General features: G+C 35.7%; 2 protein-coding genes across 2 annotated transcripts; one reads left to right on the top strand and one right to left on the bottom strand.

Annotated features, from left to right (window-relative positions):
* Positions 1–926: 926 nt before the first annotated feature.
* LOC137835224 (putative WRKY transcription factor 62) lies at positions 927–5247 on the top strand. Its single transcript, XM_068643627.2, has 3 exons — positions 927–3649; positions 4472–4570; positions 4687–5247. Exons 1-3 carry the CDS (start codon positions 3291–3293, stop codon positions 5132–5134), a joined length of 906 nt encoding a protein of 301 aa, XP_068499728.1. The 5' UTR covers positions 927–3290; the 3' UTR covers positions 5135–5247.
* Positions 5248–7549: 2302 nt separating this feature from the next.
* Positions 7550–8100, bottom strand: LOC150027518 (uncharacterized). The gene is made up of 2 exons (XM_090302887.1): positions 7960–8100; positions 7550–7909 (listed from the first exon to the last, which is right to left on the bottom strand). Exons 1-2 carry the CDS (start codon positions 8098–8100, stop codon positions 7550–7552), a joined length of 501 nt encoding a protein of 166 aa, XP_090159013.1.
* Positions 8101–20870: the final 12770 nt, after the last annotated feature.

The following is a 20870-nucleotide window of genomic DNA, read 5'->3' as shown; positions in this document are numbered from 1 at the left end:
AATTGATAGTTAAAACTTTGGTAGCTAATTAGATACTAATTTAGAAACCATTTAACAATAATAGAAACTAATTTAGAAACCAAAATTTTGTTTAGTTTCTAAAATAATCTCTAATTTAGTTACTATGATAACTAATTTTTTTTCTTTAAAATTGATTTCTATTTCATATTTTTCTTGTAGTGTCACTTAGCCGATGTTCCATAAAGTCGACCTTCAAAATCGACACTAGTATACAGACATTCATGATTTTAGAATTCACTATATATGGCACATAAATTTAAGACAACTTTTGGTTGTTAGTATCATTTATGGTTGACGTTAAATGTTAATTTTCTTGTAATCTTTACTTATAGCTTCTGTAGCTATACTTTAAATAAGTAAACACTTCTAAATGGATTGAGTAGCCTCATATATTTCATATTCTTATGGTGATAAAAAAAACTTTCCCCCTCTCTTGATGCATCAATGAGCTAATCCAACATATATAATTATCTTATATCCTTTCAGATACTCCATCTTTTCATTAGCTAGTTTCAATCGCTTTCTAAATTTTTATTAAGAGCTAGCAGCTAGATAAGTATATGCTCTTGATAAGTAGGTTCAATCACTTTGATGTTCACAAGTCCAAAAACTATATTCTACAATTGTTAATATTATCAGTTCATTAACTATTCAAATAATGGTGTTAAAGTTATAAATGGAAAATAATAAATAAAAAAATAAGAAAAATAAAGGAGAATAAGCATGTAGCTTTGAAAGGAGAGATGATGGGATCAATTGGGATTACATGAAATTAGATTTACTAATTAGTTGTCTTTGTTCAGCTTTTTTATTTTAGTTCTTCTTTAGATTTATTCGTCCTGGTATAACCATTTTTTTTTATTGTTTCTATGATATTTTGGTTCATTGATAAAAAAAAAATGATATTTTGATTCTTTGCTAATAAAAAAAATGGTATTTTGGTTTCTTTTGGAGCTTCACAGTCTGATAGGATAATTTTAAAAAAATGTATCTTTAGACTCACCAAGTTAATTTTTATGCAATTTATTTATGATTTGTGAGACTACACAATTGCTAATCTGTATTACCTACTAACACCTAATGATCCTCTGCAATATAATGATTCAAGAAAACATTAAATCTCTACAAGCATGTTACTTCAATAACTAATTGAAAACCTAGGAACGAGGCACTTGGAAATGTTGCTTTCAAGTTTTATGTTTTCTGTCTTATTTTCAGTACAGCAACAATTATAGTCCTCTATTCACTGTTAGTAATGAATTTAGAATAGGTTTGGATGGTTCGTTAGAATGCATAAAATTGTCCCTCAGCTCTCATCATGTACACTAAAATGAATTGAAGCTGGTACATGTGTTGTATGATGTAGAAGGTGGGGGTTGGAATTGGTTTAGGTAATGGGGAACTCATAATTATAATTATTACACCTAGTTGGTTGATGAACTGTAGTTTGCATATAAGGATTGGGCTAGTGGCTCCAGTATTGTATAAATAATACAAAAATTGAAAACCTAGTAATTTATATTGACCATGCAAAACCCTAAATTAGATTTTTGACTCCTATTGGCAAATATTATGTAAGTGCCGAGCTTCCGGATGAGATTCTTTCTACCAAGCTTCATGTTGGTTAAGTTAACAGGTGCTGTAGGAAACCTGGGCCATCAACTTGTTGGCATACTTGTACTGGTTAATAATATTTATTTTGCTGGTAAACAAATTCTCCACATTTACGCAGAAGATTGAAATTAGGATGTATCTCCAGGTATATATATCTGCAATTAAGCCGTCTAGTGAAATAGAGAATGCTGTCTCCACATGCTGGAGTTAATACAAAAATCAAAAGTATTAACAGATATCAGAAGGACTTTTGCTAGCAAGAACATGCATGAGTAAATGTTGACTGCATGTTGTATGACTAGAAACAAAGTACTTTAGATGCATGCAAATAGTTTGATATACTGGAGTTTGTATAATCCTCTGTACTTACCATAATTGAGAAATTTAGGTTACTGAGCATTACTGGCACTCAATTGAGCAATAAACATGAATAAAAACATCTAGATACAGGCAACTTTTTCTTTTTTCTGAGCAATGAAGACCCGAGAAATAACTGGCACCAAAGGGTGTCAAAGTCTTATACAGCAAAAAGAGCCAGAGCCAGGTATGTTGTATTTAGACTAAAAGGTCCAAATACTAGATAACCAGCTTACGGTAAACGCATAAGGAAAACAAGAAAAGCAATTACACCAACAAAGGCAATTTTTTAATAGTCTAAGTTTTATAATATTGAATACAGTGAGAATATTTTACTTAATATTTCTAAATTTTAAAGCACGTAGTCAAAGTACGGTGTTACATATCTAAACTACCGAGGCTTCACACGAATGTGAGCTTTAGCTCTAAGGCACCTAGTATATTTCAGCTCATCGACTGTGTCGCATAATTTTTTTCAAAGAAAGAAATAAGAACTAAACCTAGAAATTGAATTCGGGGAGACAATAAAAGCTCCGAAACAAGCCTATAAAGTAATGAGAAATGACTTAGTTTTTCTCATTTGGAATCAGTAAATTTAGTGAATATAATTTATAGTGGGGAGCAAAGTTAAAAGAAATGCTAAAAATTAAAAATAAATGTGAGTTTGTAACATTCTCAATCCCTTCGATTGGTTTTTCCCATTGACAAAGATGCTTGGAGCTTAATTTTAGTGCAAGAGGGGACATTTACATATACCACGTTCCATTATAGGTTTGTTTCAGAGGTTTTATTGTCTCCCCGATTTCAATAAATAATATTCTAACCTTGTACAAAGAACAAATGGAGATAAAGTCAATGAATTAGTGCAATAATCTAAACATAAAAGGACACGAGAATTTGTCCCTATATATAATATTAGGCTTAATTAGAAGCAGGACCATGATTATAAAAGCTCATGTTATCCATTAAAACAAATGAATTTAAATACAGAAAGAAATTGTAAATTATAATCTGTTCCTTCCAACTACCATGCCACCAATGCCACCAAGTACCAATTATAAATTTACCTAATGTACTTCTGGATAGAATCCAATGATTCCCACCCACAGCTCCAGAATACACAAAACCGAAGGGTCAAGGTTGCACCTTGTGATGTCAGAGTAGGAGCTCATCCTGCCAGGGAATTTTTGTCTCGACACTGAAGGGAAAACAATTTTAAAATTGCTAGTGGGGGCATTGCTATTTTGAATAAAAGACCGTGTGTGTGTCTCCAATCTGATCACCATTCCATAGCAGCAATGGAGAATCAGCCTTCAAATGGAAGAAAAGCAATGGAAGAAGAGCTCAACAAAGGGCGTTACACAGCAAACCAGTTACTCCAAATACTTGTTCATAAATCCAACACTCGTCATAGAGATGCAGAAGTAGAAGGGTTAGTGTTACCATTTGTTGAAGATCTTGTTCGCAAGGTACTGAGATCGTTCTCAAATACCCTTTTGCTGTTGAACACTCATAGTGATATTTTCGATGAGGTTGTTATGCCTACCACTATCAATGATGTCTCTTCGTCCCTCAAATGCCCTAATCTTGAGGATAAGGATGGGGTTTGCAAGGGTTCCATCAACGCTAAAAGACGAAGAGTGTGTCGCAAGAGAAAGTAAGAATATATAATTTATGCCTTGTTAGCAAATTATGTACGATGATTATTGTTAATTTTCTTAATTAGATCGTTTAATTAGTTATGCTTTAAAGTTCTTTTATCATTTTATGTTTAGAAAGTGGGATTTTCTTTCTTTCCTTTTCGAGATAGAGATATCAAATTCATTGCATAGTCTCTTTAGATCTAAACTTTCTCAGTAGCTGCTCTCAATATCATAAAGTTATTTTTATCTTAAAATATTCTAATTGTTTCAGCCAACTCTATCTATATGTGGTTTCAGTTTTGAAAAATATCAAAGCTTTTGCTTTCAAACAGTTTTGTTAATACTACTGTATATTTTGTTGAAAATATTTCCTTGACTTATTTACTGTTAAAATTTCTTTAGAAGATAACGTTGTTCCTTAAGTAGTAATTAAGAGATTCAATTTGGATTTATATAGTCCTTTAAATGAACTCTAAACTTTGAAAGGTTAGTTCTCAACTTCTATAAAAGGATATGCTGTACTGATAGTATCTGGTGCTGAACATATTTCCTTGACTATGCATAGTTTTTAACATTATAGTTGTATATATAGCGTAAAGAAGATTATTTCCCAGTAAAATTGGTCGAGACTAAACCTTTGGTCATAATCGTGATTTGCTTCGTTGCAGTGTTAACAGATTAGAATGACCGTGATTGTGCAACCTTTTTGATTAATAATTATATACCTTGCGATTGATTCCCTAAATAGATGTAGTTTATACATTAGATTACAGGATTAGTTGAGCAAGTAGTTAAATAATGTCTTTAATCATTGGAATTTCCCACCTTGTGACAAGTGCACCAACATGGGAGAAGAACAGCTCACATCTCATGGAAGATGGCTATATATGGAGAAAGTATGGACAGAAAATGACCATGAATACAAAATACCTCAGGTATATATAATTCTTCAATTTCAAACAACAGAAGTCCGTTTCTCTCTATATAGGGTTTTTTCTTATGATCTTATTCTTATCCAATATAATTCAATTCTAGTAATCAATATGTGTAGGAGCTACTACAGATGCACTCACAAGTATGATCAGGGTTGTCCAGCAACCAAACAGGTTCAAAGGATTCAAGAGGACCCTCCATTGTACCGAACAACTTATTATGGTCATCACAATTGCAAAATCTCTTTGGGTCCAGAAATAATTTTGGAACCAGCTTCTTCTTCTGACTCTTCTATGTTCCTTAGCTTCAGTACCACCTTCCCAACCAAAGAAGAATACCAATTTTCATCATCACTTTTTTCATCCACAAAACAGGAGCCTATGGAAGGGATTCCGGATGACTGTGGTATGCACAACCAACTACCCTCATCAGATTACCATCTGTTAGATGACTATGAACTTGATTTCAATTGTTTGAGGTATGATACTATGCAGTCTATGCTATCCTCCACTGAATCTGTTCAATTTGATAAAGTTTATGGGAGTGGTATGGATTTTGATGGCTAGGAATGTTCCAGTTCCTACATTATTTATTTCTGTAAGGGCTTTGGTAACTTCATCTTCGAACAGAGGTTAATTACTTCTAGCTTTTTATCACTTAATTTAGAAAGTCTTTACAGTGATTGGGCCACCTATAATAGTATCTATTTTTTTAGATATATCAACTAATATGTTCACATAAATGAATTTAAGTGAGGAAATTGTGTTGAAAGTAATTCCAAAATTAAGATCTTTATATACTCTTAAAATTAACCTTTGTATGAAAGAAACTATATATATGTAATTTCGTATTATGAAACTTTGATATGGATATACATAAGTTTTATTTTAAAATACATAACAAATAAAAATAGGGTGTTTGGGAGTGGTAATTGAGGTGGGGTGGAGTGTGGTTTTTTTCTGCAGATAAACAAAAATTTTAGTCTTTTATCTCTTCTTCCACAGCATAGTATTGTAGACAGAAAGAGTTTTAGAACCCATATAAAATCGCATGAAACCAGTGCTGGGTGTGTCACACAAGCATAGACTCATAGTTGCTTTCTTTTGCTACTTTTAAATTCTTTTTATAAGGTTAAGACACCCCTAGAATGTCTCCTTAGCATGCTGTCTTGAGTTTAATCCATCCCAACCTGATGAGCATGTTGAATGGCAGACATGACAGGAATGAGCTAAGCCTCTAGATTATGAGAGCCACCCGTAAAGAGAATATAGCAGCCAGGTAATTTCCCGTTATGATTTCTACAAGCCCCCACAAGGTGCTAACCTCGACCATAAGGTGAATAATCTGTGTTAGGGTTACACTAAATTTAGAAGTAACCCAATTTACTTGTTTGATGTGAGATGACTTAGATTGATGAGAATGAACCAATAACTGCTTATGAATTCTCAATTACTCAATATAGGTAGGGAGACACCCGTGAGTAAAGCTGCAAATTTGAAGCTGTCAATTTGACCATTGTCCTTTTTGGGCAATCCCAACCCACTCCTATAATACGCCTCCTTGACCTACCAAATGACTAGGTTAAAAAAGTCCAAAACCCCAAACCCCTTCTTAAATTTGGTTAAGTTAAGAGTAAAAATGGGTTTTACTAACAACTAGAATTTTACTAATTCTTGTTCTTTCTAGAATTTCACGAGTCGTTAAAATTTTCTAAATTGCAAATTTCTAAATATTTTACATTAAGTATAGATTGGTCCTTAATTAATTTTTACTATTTGCAACTTAATTGCAACTTACTATGTTCAATTGAGCCAACCCAATTCAACTTGAGTTTGATTCCACTTCGACATTATTTGATATAGATTTGACCTCAACCAACCTTGTCTTAACCTAAATTAACATAGTCTCATATGAACTTGGCCCAACATTATCCAACTAGACTTAGCTCAAAGTAGGCTTGAATTGACTCAACTCGATGTTGCTCGATTCACCTAGCTTGATGTAACCTGACTCGATTGGACCCGACGAGGGATTGACTCTACTCGACTCGCCTTAGTCTTGTATAAATTTATAAATAATAGAATAGTACTTTGAACCTTGTATTTTGGTTTGGGCCTTAGAAGGCCGAGAGGGACGTCCACATGGCATCCTACATGGCACCACCTAAGCATCCATGTAGGCACCACTTCCTTCCTTCCTTCCTTTCTCCAAAGGTAACCATTCAACTCCTTGTAGAAGCATACACATGGGCGCCTCTTTCAATGTTTTTTCCTCTCCTTTGTGCCACTTGTCTTCATGCTATTGGAGATTTTCTTTAAGACATGCCACCAATCGAGAGGATTTGAAGTTGTCACATGTCACTCCATGAATGGAGAGTTTTTTAGAGCTCTAATTGTCATCTTAGGAAACCCAAGGCTCTATAAGCAGAGAGCTTCTTTTGTAAATTTCTTAGACTTAAATGATATATGAAATTGTGTTTTTGAAATTCTTAGCACACTTCTCCAAGTCTCTCTTCTATGATGCTCTTTGAGTTCTAGAAAACTCAAAGAAGTTGGCCTAACTTCTTCCTAGCCCTAGCACCTAACACCTCATGCCCAAACCATTTCTCCTCCATGGATTTCTACAAGTCTTCCACTGCCTTCCATCAAATTTTCCCAAACTCAAGGACAATTGCATCACATATGCTCTCTTGCCTTTTCCCTTTTGGTCCTGCAACGTTTCCTTGCTTTGATGATTTGGACACTCGGCCTTGACATGTCCTGGTTTACCACATCCAAAACAAGTGTAATTAGCAGTACTTGAATCACCATTTTTAGAGACACACCTTTTTCTTGGATTGAGTTTTATCACGGTTTTTCTTCTTCAAAAACCTGTTGAACTTCTTCGTTTGTAGACTTAGAGTCTCATCTTGATTTGAATCATTCATATCCCGCTTTTGTACATTGGGTTTTGGCTTTCTTTTCTACGTTCTCTAGTTCATTCTACCGATTCAGCCCAAGCTCATGTTCTCTTAGCTTTTCAAAAAAAGTTGGTGCAGACATTGTTGTTAAATCTTTGGCTTCAGAAATGATTGTGATTTTCGGTTGCCAACTTCTGTCCAAGCACTTCATAATCTTGATGTTCAACTCTTCTCTATCAAACACCTTTCCTAACCCAGTTAAGTGATTCACTATGTGAATGAACATTTTCTTCACCTCAACAAAGGTCTCTTTATGCTGCATCCTGAACATCTCATACTCTTGAATGAGTGCATGCTTTCTTGCTCTTTTGAGATCAACAGTTCCTTCATATGTGACTTCAAGAATGTCCCACATTTCTTTGGGTTTGTTGCACTGAGATACCTAAAAAATTCATCAACTTTTAAAGCAAATGTAAATATGTTCTTAGCAACAAAGTCAAAATGAGCTTTCTTGCTTTCACCATTCGACCATTTAGACAATTTCTTTTCAACAATTTCTTCTTTTACAACATGTATTGGAATAAAAGGTCCATGAACAACAACATCCCAAATACCCCTATCTATAGACTCCATGAATATCTTTATGACTTTCTAGAATGAATAATTCATGTCATTAAACATATGAGGTCTATTAATAAACGCACCTTCGGTAAAAGCAAGCTTAAACTCAATCATTTAAAAAAAACTTGAAAAACTCACAAGTACCAACTTTTGATACCAATTGTTGAATTAAAAGGGTAGTTAAGTTTAATATGGGGTGAATTGACACTTAAAATTTTTCGCAAACTTTCGATTTCTTGAAAAATTGTGTAATTTTAACGAATTCATTGTCAAAAACCACAAGTTAAAAATACAATAAAAAATGAACCATAAACAAACTATTACTTAAAAAAAATAGATTTCAATTACATATAAAAGTATTAGAAAACCTATTTAAGAATTTGAACAGATTATAACAAAAACAACAGAGAAAATTACAACAAATTCTTTCAAAAAATAATTGATGTAAATTTGTAGCAGGAAGTGACAAACAAAAATATAAATGATTCTTTTCAACAAACAATTTGTTCAAAATATTAAAACAACAGTTGTGCAACAAATTAAAGATGTTGAAAGCTAAAGAACAAGAAACACAAATATTTTTATACTGGTTTACTCTTTTTCAAGAGCTACACCCAATAACCACTTCACACCAAAGAGGTTTTCACTAAAACACAATTCTCTACAAAGAAACACACGAATACAATTATTGAACCCTACAAGAAATTATTCTACCCCTGTAACATTTTGTTACAAATTACAGCAACCAAGAAACCCTATTTTAAACTGTAATACAAATTAAAGAACTAGAAAACAATTATAAATGGAACAATATCACCTGATACAAAAAACATAGAAACACAACAGGGTTTCTAGTTCTCCAGAACAATGAAGAACCCTTTACAAAACAAGATGATTATTCAAGACCTCCAAGAATTCAGAAAAAATGTTGAAATACTTGTTGTAAAAAACAATTATGAAAAAGACTCTCGCTCGTTTAAATTCGAAAATTATCTTAGTAGTATATTTCTGAAAGTTAAAAGATCATTTTTATAGATCAAATCTATATACAACAGTTTTTAGAAAATAATTTATGAAAATCAATTTGTTATTGCACAAAGGCACTAGTTCATTTTGTTGAATCAAGTGTGATCAAAAGCTTTCAAGAATCCAAATCCTAGTGTTTGATGGAAGGTTGAAGTTGCTTGAAGTTGTTGCTGTGTTTTAGAGTAGGATCTGGGTAGTTTATCTGTGTAATCCACTCTTTGTTGAATCTAAAGTTAAAGTGTTTTCACATCTTTTAAGTTTAAAGTTTTTTTCAAACTAAGTGAAAAACAATCTGTTATTTTGTCGAAACAACCGATTGTTTTACTCTTAGGTGTTTTTGAAAAAGGTTGAAAACTGTTTTGGTTGGTTGACTTGCTGTCAAACCAAAACAATCGATTGTTTGTTTGAAAATCCTAACATAATCTGTTTTGTTAGTTGAGTGTGTTTTAAATGATTTTCAAACTGAATGCGCTCCTATTTTAAATGTTTTGACCAATCTTTGAAAGCTATAAATAGTTTGTTTATGTTTTATAACAAACAAGAAAAGAGAAACAAGAAAAGAGAAAAATAGATTTGAGTTTTTCAGAGATTGCTTTCAAGATTTGAACTTTCATTATTCAACTTTGGTTTTATCAAGAGAGAGTGGAATAGGATTACATCTGTATTGATTTCAGTTCATTCTGTAACAAGTGTAATTCGTTTTGAATTGTAAATTCTGGTGTTGTAAGCCAAGGAGTGTTGTGTGCTCTTGAGGTTGTCAAGATCAACATTCTTGGTGTGTGTGCTGAGCCAAAGGAAGTGTGTTTCTTGAGGGGTTCAAGGTCACTTCTTTGGTGGTTTTGTGTGTAATCTGTAATTGATTGCTTATTGGATTGCCCAGTGGATTCTGGAGATTGGATGTAGCTCTTGGTTGAAGAGTGAACCAGTATAAACTGTTTGTGTATCTCTTTCTTCCCTAAAACTCATTTAAATTCAGTTGTTGTTAATTTGCTGGTATAAACAACCAATTGTTTTTCAGGTGCTTTGTTGTTTTGTGCTTTGTTTCTTGGCTAACTGAATTCCTAATCTGGTTTCTTGCAAAGAATTTCATTCTAGCTTAAAATTTTTTCGAAAACCCCCTTTTCACTCCAACCCCCTCCCCCTCTCGTTTAAGGCCATACATTCTAACACATTTTACTTAAAGGAACTAATAAGTGTAAAACAGTTCTTTCAAATGTTAAAACCTTAGATGTAAAACAAATCTCTATTAAATATATCAAAACATACTTTAACAAATGGAACAATATTTCTAAAATATCATAAGTGTTTTTAATTGATTGAAGAAAAGAACAAGTTGAAAACATTTAATCAATTAATTAATGAAAAGAACTGGTTAAAAAAACATTAACTTTTCATAAGGCTTTTACAAAAACAGTTTTAAAAACATTTTAACCATTTGAAAAAATAAACTTTTTCTTGGATTTATCATCTTATAAATGTTAGAATATATGACCTTAAAAAAGAGGGAGTGAATTGTTTATGAAAGATTGTTGCAAACTTTGAAGGTATAATGAAGTTCAATACAGAATCACAGATACAGAAATCCAGAAAGAAATCAAACAAAACTGTTTAAGTTGATTATCAAAAAATCAACTGGTTGTTTTTGCGATTCAACCGGTTGTTTATACCAGCTGAATTGAAAATAACTTAAAAACATAAATTAAACGAGTTAAGGGTAAGAGAAAAGCACACAAGCAATTTATATTGGTTCACTCTTATCCCAAAAGCTACATCAAGTCCCCAAAAACCACTGGGTATCTACTACGCAATCAAAATCCAGATTACAAACACACCACCAAAGAAGTGACCTTGAACACCTCAAGACACACACTTCCTTTGGCACACAAACACCACAAAAATCAGAACAACCTCTGATTCTGCACTTACACACCATTATTCAGAAATACAATAGATTAAAAAAGGATTACACCTAATGAAGATGAAATCAAAAGATTACAGCAATCCTATTCCACTTCTTTGAGAAAACCCAAAAGCTTGAATGCAAATCTTGAAAACTCAAATTTGTTTTCACACTTTCACAAATGTCTCAACTGTTCTCTCTCTTGAGGAGTGTATAACAACCTTTTTAAATACATCAAAAGATTGTTAAAAACATTTAAAACAGGACCCTATTCAGTTAGAAAACATTTCAAGTTGATTTGCAAATTTAATAGAAATTTTGTTATGGATTTTCAACAATCAATCGGTTGAATTCTTGAAACAATCGATTGAATTGGTTTGAAAGCTAAGTCAACCAAGTCAAACAGCTTCAAACCCTTTTCAAAAACCACTAAGTGTCAAACAACTGATTGAAACGATAAAACAACTAGTTGTTTTTCCACTTCTTTATAAAATAATCTTTTTCAAAAAGGTTTTGATTCCAAACAGTTTTAGATACAAACAAAGAGTGGATTACAAATTAATCTACCCAGATCCCACCGACACAAGCAGCAACTTCAGTCTTTGTTCTTGAGTGCTGAATCTGATTCTTAGTGAGGTTTATAACACTTGTGTTGTCACAAAGCAAAGGAACCTTGCTAATCTTTAAACCAAAATCTTCTAGTTGTTGTTTGAGCCAAAGAATTTGTGCACAACAACTTCCAGCAGCCATGTATTGCCTCTGCTGTGGAAAGAGCCACACAAGCTTGTTTCTTGCTATGCCAAGAAATAAGACTTGATCCAAAAAGATGACAAGTCTCACTTGTGCTTTTTTAGTCTAGCTTACACCCTGCAAAATCAGAATTAGAATATTCAATTAAGTGTATAAAAGAGTGAGAAGGATACCATAGTCCAACATTGGTTGTCCCTTTGATATATTTGAGAATTCGTTTTGCAACCTTAAGATGAGATTCCTTTGGATTTGCTTGGAATCTTGCACATAAACACACGCCAAACATGATATTTGGCCTACTTGCTGTGAGATAGAGTAAAGAACCAATCAACGCTCTATATTTGGTTTGATCTACCTCTTTTCCAACCACATCAACATCCATATAGCAACTTGATGGCATAGGTGTGCTAGCTTCTTTGCAACTTTCCATTTCAAACTTCTTGAGAATTTCTTTGCAATACTTTGATTGACTTAGGAAAATTCCATCTTTGGATTGCTTGACTTGCATTCCAAGAAAGAATGAAAGCTCTTTCATCATTGACATTTCTGTTAGAATATATGGCCTTAAACAAGAGGGGGTGAATTGTTTATGAAATATTTTTTCAAACTTTGAAGGTATAATGAAGTTCAAAACAGAATCACAAATATAGAAATTCAGAAAACAATCAATTAAAATTGTTTAAGTTGATTAACAGAAAATCAACCGGTTGTTTTTGCGATTCAACCAGTTGTTTATATCAGCTGAATTGAAAACAACTTAAAAATAGAAATTAAACGAGTTAAGGGTAAGAGAAAAACACACAAGCAATTTATACTAGTTCACTCTTATCCCAAGAGCTACATCCAGTCCCCAAAAACCACTAGGTATCTACTATGCAATCAAAATCCAGATTACAAACACACCACCAAAGAAGTGACCTTAAACACCTCAAGATACACACTTCCTTTGGCACACAAACACCACAAAAATCAGAACAACCTTTGATTCTGCACTTACACACCATTATTCAAAAATACAATAGATTCAAAAAAGATTACACCTGATGAAGATCAAATCAAAAGATTACAACAATCCTATTCCACTTCTTTGAGAAAACCCAAAAGCTTGAATGCAAATCTTGAAAACTCAAATTTGTTTTCACACTTTCACAAATGTCTCAAAATTGTTATCCATCCTTAAGAGAGTATATCAACCTCTTTAAATACTCCAAAAGTTTGTTAAAACATTTAAAGCATGAGCCTATTCAGTTAGAAAACATTTAAAGCTGATTTGCAAACATAACAGAAATTCTGTTATGGATTTTCAACAAACAATCGGTTGAATCCTTGAAACAACCGATTGAATTGGCTTGACAGCAAAGTCAACCAAGCCAAATAGTTTCAAACCCTTTTCAAAAACCTCAAAGTGATAAACAACCAATTGAAACGACAAAACAACAGGTTGTTTTTCCACTTCTTTATAAAAACAATCTTTTTTCAAAAAGGTTTTGATTCCAAACTGTTTTAGATTCAAACAAAGAGTGGATTACACAATATTCTACCCAAAACCCACCCACACACACAAAAACTCCAACCTTCCATCAAACACCATGGATTTGGAGACATCAAAGCTTCATGATCATCCTTGATCAACAATCTCCCCCTATTTGATGAAGACAAATCCCTGGTTGCTTGTGTTGATCTTTTTTTAATCTGAACCAGCACCTGCAAAACAGAAACTATGCAAACACAGAGCATATATAGTAGCAGGTTATGAAGGCACACACACTAGTTTTCTGCACAATCAAAACAGGTGAAAAACCATCCCAAAAAGTGCCAAAAACAGTTAGTGTAGCAGCAACAATGCAGCAGAATTAACAACTTCAAATCAGAGTTTGTAGTAGCAACATACACAACACATAAATCAACACTTTCTCCCCCTATTTGTCTTCACAAATAGAATGAAGAAAGGGATAAAAACAGAATTAAGAAAGAGTTTGTGAGTCAAAAATACCTAACTCATTTCTTAAAAAGAAAAACTTGTCCTTTGGCAAAGGCTTTGTGAATATATCAACAAGCTGCAATCTTGTGTCAATGAATTTCATCTCACAATCTCCATTGTTCACATGATCCCTTATGAAGTGATGACGAATCTCAATGTGCTTTGTTCTTGAGTGTTGAATCTGATTTTTTGTGAGATTTATAGCACTTGTATTGTTACAAAGCAAAGGCACCTTGCTAATCTTTAAGCCAAAATCTTCTAGTTGTTGTTTGAGCCAAAGAATTTGTGCACAACAACTTCCAACATCAATGTATTCAACCTCTGCAGTGGAAAAAGCCACACAAGCTTGTTTCTTGTTATGCCAAGAAATAAGACTTGATCCAAGAAGATGACAAGTGCCACTTGTGCTTTTCCGGTCCAGCTTACACCCTGCAAAATAAGAATCAGAATATCCAATTAAGTGTATAGGAGAGTGAGAAGGATACCATAAACCAACATTGGTTGTTCCTTTGAGATATTTGAGAATTCGTTTTGTAGCCTTGAGATGAGATTCCTTTGGATTTGCTTGGAATCTTGCACAAAGACACACGACAAACATGATATCCGGTCTACTTGCTATGAGATAGAGTAAGGAACCAATCAACCCTCTATATTTGGTTTGATCTACCTCTTTTCCAGCCACATCAACATCCATATAACAACTTGATGGCATAGGTGTGCTAGCTTCTTTGCAACTTTCCATTTTAAACTTCTTGAGAATTTCTTTTCAATACTTTGATTGACATAAGAAAATTCCATCTTTGGATTGCTTGACCTGCAGTCCAAGAAAGAATGAAATCTCCCCCATAATAGACATTTCAAACTCACGTTGCATGGCAGCCACAAACTTTTCACATAAACTATCTTTGGTAGCACCAAAAATGATGTGAACATAGATTTGGACCAAGATAAATTCAGAATTTGACTTCTTGATAAAGAGAGTCTTGTCAATCATCCCTCTCTCATAGCCATTGGATAAAATAAAGTTACTAAGCCTCTCATACCACTAGTGGCCTTGGAGCTTGCTTAAGCCCATACAAGGCCTTTTTCAGCTTGTATATATGGTTAGGATGTGGATGATCTTCAAAGCCCGGTGGTTGTTCAACATAGACTTTCTCATTGATGATTGCATTGAGGAAAGCACTCTTAAAATCCATCCGAAATAATTTGAATCCACTCATACAAGCAAAGGCTAGCAACAACCTTACAACTTCTAATCTTTCAATTGGAGCAAAGGTTTCACCATAATCTATGTCTTCTTCTTGATTATAACCTTTAGCCACAAGCCTTGCCTTGTTCCTTGTAATTACTCCAGATTCATCCATCTTGTTTCTGAAAACCCATTTGCATCCAATGATGTTCATCTGGTCAGACCTTGGAACAAGAAACCAAACATCATTTCTTGTGAATTAATGCAAATCCTCATGCAAGGTAGCAACCTATTTATCATCCTTGAGAGCTTCCTCAATTGACTTATGTTCAACTTGTGAGACAAAAGCCAGATGCTTGCAGTAGTTAGATACAACATTACGTGTAGAAACACCCTTTTGGATTTGGCCAATGATGTTCTCCATTGAAAGATCCCTTGGAATTCTCCATTCCTTTGGCTGATCTTCCTGTTGCAGAATTTCAACCGGTTGTTTTGCAGAATCAATTGGTTGTTTTTCTGGGCAGGATTCCAGTTTCTGCAAGATGATGTTCTACTCATCTTCTTTTAAATAATCCTTTGTAGAACCCTGATCACTATGAATGATTTCATCGAACACCACATGGACAAACTCCTCCATAGTCATGAGTCTCTTAAGCTTTTTCATCAAACTTCGCCGTATTTTCTTTCCCATTATTCATAATGAAACATCTGCATCCAAACACATTTAGGTGACTAATGTTTGGCTTCATTCCATTGAAAAGCTCATATGGAGTTTTCTTCAAGATTTGCCTTATAAGCACTCTATTCATCATATAACAAGAAGTGCTCACAGCATCAGCCCAAAAATTCTTGGGTAAGGGAGATTCACTTAGCATGGTTCTTGCTAGTTCTTCAAGAGACCTATTCTTCCTTTCCACTACTCCATTCTGTTGAGGAGTTCTTGGTGCAGAAAAGTTGTGAAAAATTCCCAACTTTTCACAATAGGTACTGAATTTTTCATTTTGGAACTCCCCTCCATGATCACTTCTAATTGCAATGATGTTGTTGCAGCAAGAGTTTTGCAATCTTTTGGCAAGCTTCTTGAATGCAGAGAATTCCTCACTCTTTGTCTCCAAGAACACCGTCCATGTATACCTAGAAAAGTCATCAACAACAACAAGTGCATAGTAGTTTCCACCAAGACTCATGGTTCTTGAAGGACCAAATAGATCCATGTGCAGCAGCTCAAGGGGTTTTGAAGTAAAAATAATAATTTTCAATTTGAAAGAATGCTTGATTTTTTTCCTTTTTTGGCATGCTTCACATAAGTGATCTTTCTCAAACTTGAGTTTGGGTAATCCTATTACAAGATCTTTAGATATCAATTTATTCAAATGATGCATGTGAATATGAGCTATTCTTCTATGCCACAGCCATGACTCATCATGTTTGGAAAGAAAACAACCAATAGATGTAGGAGAAAGGATATATAAAAGATAAACATTGTTGATCCTTTTACCAATCAACACTACTTCCTTTGAATTGGGTAGGCATATCTCACAAGAGTTTGGCTTGAAGGTTACTTGGTAACCCTTGTCACATAGCTGGCTAATGCTAAGACTATGCTTGAGACCTTCAACATAAAGAACATCATGAACCAAGAAGTTGTTCTTGTCTCCGATGGTGCCTCTTCTAAGAATCTTTCCTTTATTGTTGTCTCCATAAGTTACATGTCCTTCTTGTTTGAAATTGATTTTCACAAACTTAGATTTATCTCTAGTCATGCGCTTGCAACAACCATTGTCCAGATACCACATCTCCATGTTTTTCATCAAGCTTACCTAAAAGAGAAAATCAAGCAACCAGATTTGGTTCTGCGCTCCCTGTGACTCTACCAAGTAGTCCTTCAGGAACCCATTCTTCACCAGCTCGTCTAAATGGTGCCCCAGCGCCAAACAGTTACGTATGGGGTGGCCAAACGTTTGGTGGAACTCACACCAGGCGTTCTTGTTAGGCCCCAATTTCTTGTCAGTCTTTGCGGGCATCTTCAATCTCTCCGCTATGTTGGGGACGATGATCAGGTGCTTCAATTCTACTACGAAGTTGTGCCTTGGTGGCACATTCTCCCTTGCGCGCCCCCTAGTATGGGGCTTCCTGGGTTCGTAGGGTTGTTGCTTCGCTAGGGCCCTTTTCTCCGTTGCCTCATGCACCCTCAAGGGCTGAGGTCGACCAGGTGCTCGTGGGCGCGTGGGAACAACACATGTGCGCTTCTCATTGACCTCTCCCTCTGCGACAATATGAGCCACCGCTTGACGCCTTATCTCGCCAAAAGTCTTGGGGCGGTTTCTGATGAGCGATTCATTGAAGGGTCCCGGCACGATTCCCTTCCCGAACGTGTGTACCATCATGGTCTCGTCCTTGGTGTTTAGCCTCACCACTTGTACCCAAAACGATTGAGGAACTCCTAGAGGGACTCTCCTTGATACTGCCTTACGTCGAAAAGATCGTAAGAAATGGGTGGGGGAGCCCGATTCGCGATGTACTGCTCTCTGAACAGCTTAAAAAGCTGTGTGAACAACGTCACGTAGCCATCAGGGAGGTTGATGAACCAATCCATCGCAGTGCCTGCTAGTGTGCTCATGAACAGCTTGCACCGCACCGCGGCAGAGCCCCCAACTGATAGAGATCAAATAAGAGAGGATTTTACTAATGGAGGAAGAGGCCATCCACCCAAACATTTAAAGTTCTAGTCTTCTAAAAAATTAAAGAAGAATTAAAATAAAGAGAGGACCAAGCCTAAAGCCAAAAGAAGACTACAAGCATTCAAGAATGGGCTTCAATTAATATCTCTCTTTATAGTTTCTTTTGTATAAATTTGTAAATAATATAGAATAGTGTTTAGGAAGATGCTAAAGAGGGAAACCTAATGATACCTCTTGTGTAAAGCATCTTTAGACATTAGCTTTAGGAAAAGTCTAGAAGGTATCCCTTCATTCTCTACTTTAGGCGCTAGAAGTGGAAGAGTTGCAAGGCAACCTTGGATAGCTTCCTTTGTAAGCTTCTTGTAAACTCATGACCGGTCCTTCTCCTATAAAAGGAGGGCTTGAGTCCTTGAAATAATAGATTGATATTTTGAGTAAAGAAATTCTCCCAAATTGGTGAGTGATTGAGAGACTTGTGTCTTCTCCTCTTCTAGTCTCATCTTGAGTGCATTCTTGAAACCTCAAGTGGCGGCATCTACACTCATCTTGGAGCCTTACATCCTTCAAGTGGCGTCTTCAAGAACTCCAACCACATAAGTTCTCTATTTCATTTCATCTTCTTCATCCATTTTCATTCCAAAACAAATCCTAAAACATGTCTTAGATGTTTCTTTCAATTTCAATCGGTTAATATTATTTGTTTTGTGTTTTCATTCGGTAGTTCTTCTTAGTTTTTTGTTCTTGTGTTTTTAATTGAGTTTCATGGAGATTTAATCGGTTCATTTGTGTGCTTTTATGTTTCTAATCGGTTCTTTTGTATTCTTTTGTATTTCAATCGTTTCATTTGCCTTTTCATGGGTTTCTATATGAGTTTGGCTTGGTTACTTGTGATTTGGTGAATTATTGAATGATAAGAACATTGATCCAATTCTTAGAAAGTGCCTAATCATATTCCAACTCAAGTTGAATCCATAACATGTCCTTATAATATCTCTTTCATGTTATTGGAATCACATCACCAACCAACATCATCTGCGTATGGAAGGCCGTGAGATGAGCCTTTGGGTCTTCTACACCTGTGAAGGTGGCTTTAGGCCCCACGAACGTGGCTGGTATCACGGCGTCCATAATCGCTTGCGAGAATGGCATAGGGAAATCCATGGGTGGTGTAGGAGGTTCTTGATCTTCCACCTCACATTCCCCTGCTTGATTCCGCAAATTCCTACGCAACTCTTCATTGGTTCTTTGCAATTCTTCATTCATTGCTAGCGACGCAGCCAGATCAATCTGGATGCGTTCTTGATCCGCTCTTGATGCAACCACCGTTTCTTGGAGAGCCTGCATCGTTTCCATGATTTGTTGCAGGGTGAGGCTCTCGCCTCCACTAGGTGCAACGGATCCCTGCCTCGTGTTTCTCATCTTTGGTGGATCTTTCTTCTGTTCTTGTGAATGGGGCAATGTTTTAACTCAGGCCCCACGGTCGGCGCCAAATGTTCTTGCCGGTTAACTCGATTGCTTCGTACATCCACGAAGATCACACGCCCAATTCTATGTGCCTTCCTGCATGCTTTCTTGCGATCAAACACCTGAAATTGCAAAGACAAAGGGCGCCCAGAGGTCGTTTGCACTCCAACGCTCAAGTCAATCTTAGGGCTAGGAAACACCAAAACACTTAGCCGTAAAAGCTCTGTGAATTTGTGTCTGTATTTGTGTAAGTTTTGCGTAAAAGCCTGTGTACCTTGTTAGGTTTGTTACTACCCTTTATATACTTTAGGGTTTTTGCTGTTTCCGCTAACCACAATTAGGGTTACTGAGGGTGTGCCTTAGCGCCGTTATCACCCACTCTTGGGGCAATCTAGTGCGTAGGGCTCCCTTACTGGAGTGCAACCTCTTGACAGGATGACTACCTGAGTACCAACTTGTGCACCTAATCTCTGGGGCCATCCGTCCTAGGAACGTCCTAGTTGTTCACGTGCCATGCATGTAGCTTACCCTTGGAATGTAACCCTCATGGGCTTTATCTCTTCCAGTGGCTCTTTACTTGTGCTACGCTTGAACGCGTCATTCACGCCACACACATGAACCCCTCGTGATCTAGGCTTCTCCCTAAGTGATAACTGGAGTGTTGTCTGGGATCCACCTCTAGTGGCCCAACGCTGATGACCGATGCCTGACCACTCCTCGACCCCCTGGGCGTACCGTCTGCGAGGCACTCTAGGCATATCGCTTGTGGGACCCAGCTTACGTGACCGACGCCTGACCACTCCTCGACATCCTAGGCGTGCCGTCTGCAAGGCACTGGCCCATGCCGCTCGCGGGTCCCGGCTTACGTGGCCCCACGTCTACTAGCAGTCAACTACGTCCAAGGAATGGTCGGTATAGCACCAATAGTTCTCAACAAAGAATGAGAGTCTTATTCTTAGATTTCAGATTTTCTAATTACAGAAAGTTCAGGAAACCAACACTAGACTTTGATATGTTGACATGTACAAAATATTCAGTCCTTGCTGAACCTTTCAAGAGAAATGAAAAACCTGCAAAACAGAACTTTGTCAAATCTCAAGATTTGATCCCTTGAAGAATTTGGGACCTTCAGTGTTAGATTTATCTTTTGAATTAGCAATACATCTAGGAATCCACTTATAGATGCCTTTAGGTATAAAGAATTTACACAACCTGCAATACCTGATAGAATGGTCTTTCTTCATGCAATAGAAGCATGTAACAACCGGTTAAAACGATATTTTAACCAATTGTTTTTCTGGAAAATTTGAAAAAGGTTTTGTAATTTTCTTTTCTTTGCTTTGAGGGTAAAAACCCAATCCTACTTTTCCAAATACACATTTTTGTGAAGCTAAAACATATTCAAAATTGGACTTTCCAGTTGTAAGCTTGTCCAAGGTTTTCAAAAGGTAGCAAATCTTCTTTTCAAGAAGTTCACAATTTTCACAAGCTTTTATCTCACAACTTCAAGAAGAATTTTTGTAAATTAAATCAAGATTTTCAAAATCTTGTTTTGTCTTGCTTATCTCTTCCTATAAAGTCTTAACTCTATTTTCCAACCAGTTATTTAATCCTTTCAACCGGTTGAGAGAAAGTACCAATCGGTTGGCTTCATCATGAGTTTCATAAAAAGCATTAAGCAATTGATCATAGGTGGTACCTTTACTTGATGAGTAGAATCCATGCTACTTGTTACTGATGCTAGAAGGCAAAGATTAGCTTCCTCTTCATCTGAAGAACTTGAGGATGAGA

Source organism: Phaseolus vulgaris, chromosome 5 (assembly GCF_051622355.1).
Source record: "Phaseolus vulgaris cultivar YP4 chromosome 5, ASM5162235v1, whole genome shotgun sequence".
Taxonomy (NCBI): domain Eukaryota; kingdom Viridiplantae; phylum Streptophyta; class Magnoliopsida; order Fabales; family Fabaceae; genus Phaseolus; species Phaseolus vulgaris.
The sequence above is the reverse complement of the archived record's forward strand: the minus strand, read 5'-3'. Positions and strand labels throughout refer to the sequence as shown.

Coding starts and splice junctions, on each gene's coding strand:
- LOC150027518 (XM_090302887.1), bottom strand. CDS start 8,100: ATGGAGTCTATAGATAGGGGTATTTGGGATGTTGTTGTTCATGGACCT. Junction 7,910..7,959: donor AGAAAGCTCATTTTGACTTT/GTTGCTAAGAAC, acceptor TGAATTTTTTAG/GTATCTCAGTGCAACAAACC.
- LOC137835224 (XM_068643627.2), top strand. CDS start 3,291: ATGGAGAATCAGCCTTCAAATGGAAGAAAAGCAATGGAAGAAGAGCTC. Junction 3,650..4,471: donor AGAGTGTGTCGCAAGAGAAA/GTAAGAATATAT, acceptor CCTTGTGACAAG/TGCACCAACATGGGAGAAGA. Junction 4,571..4,686: donor ATGAATACAAAATACCTCAG/GTATATATAATT, acceptor CAATATGTGTAG/GAGCTACTACAGATGCACTC.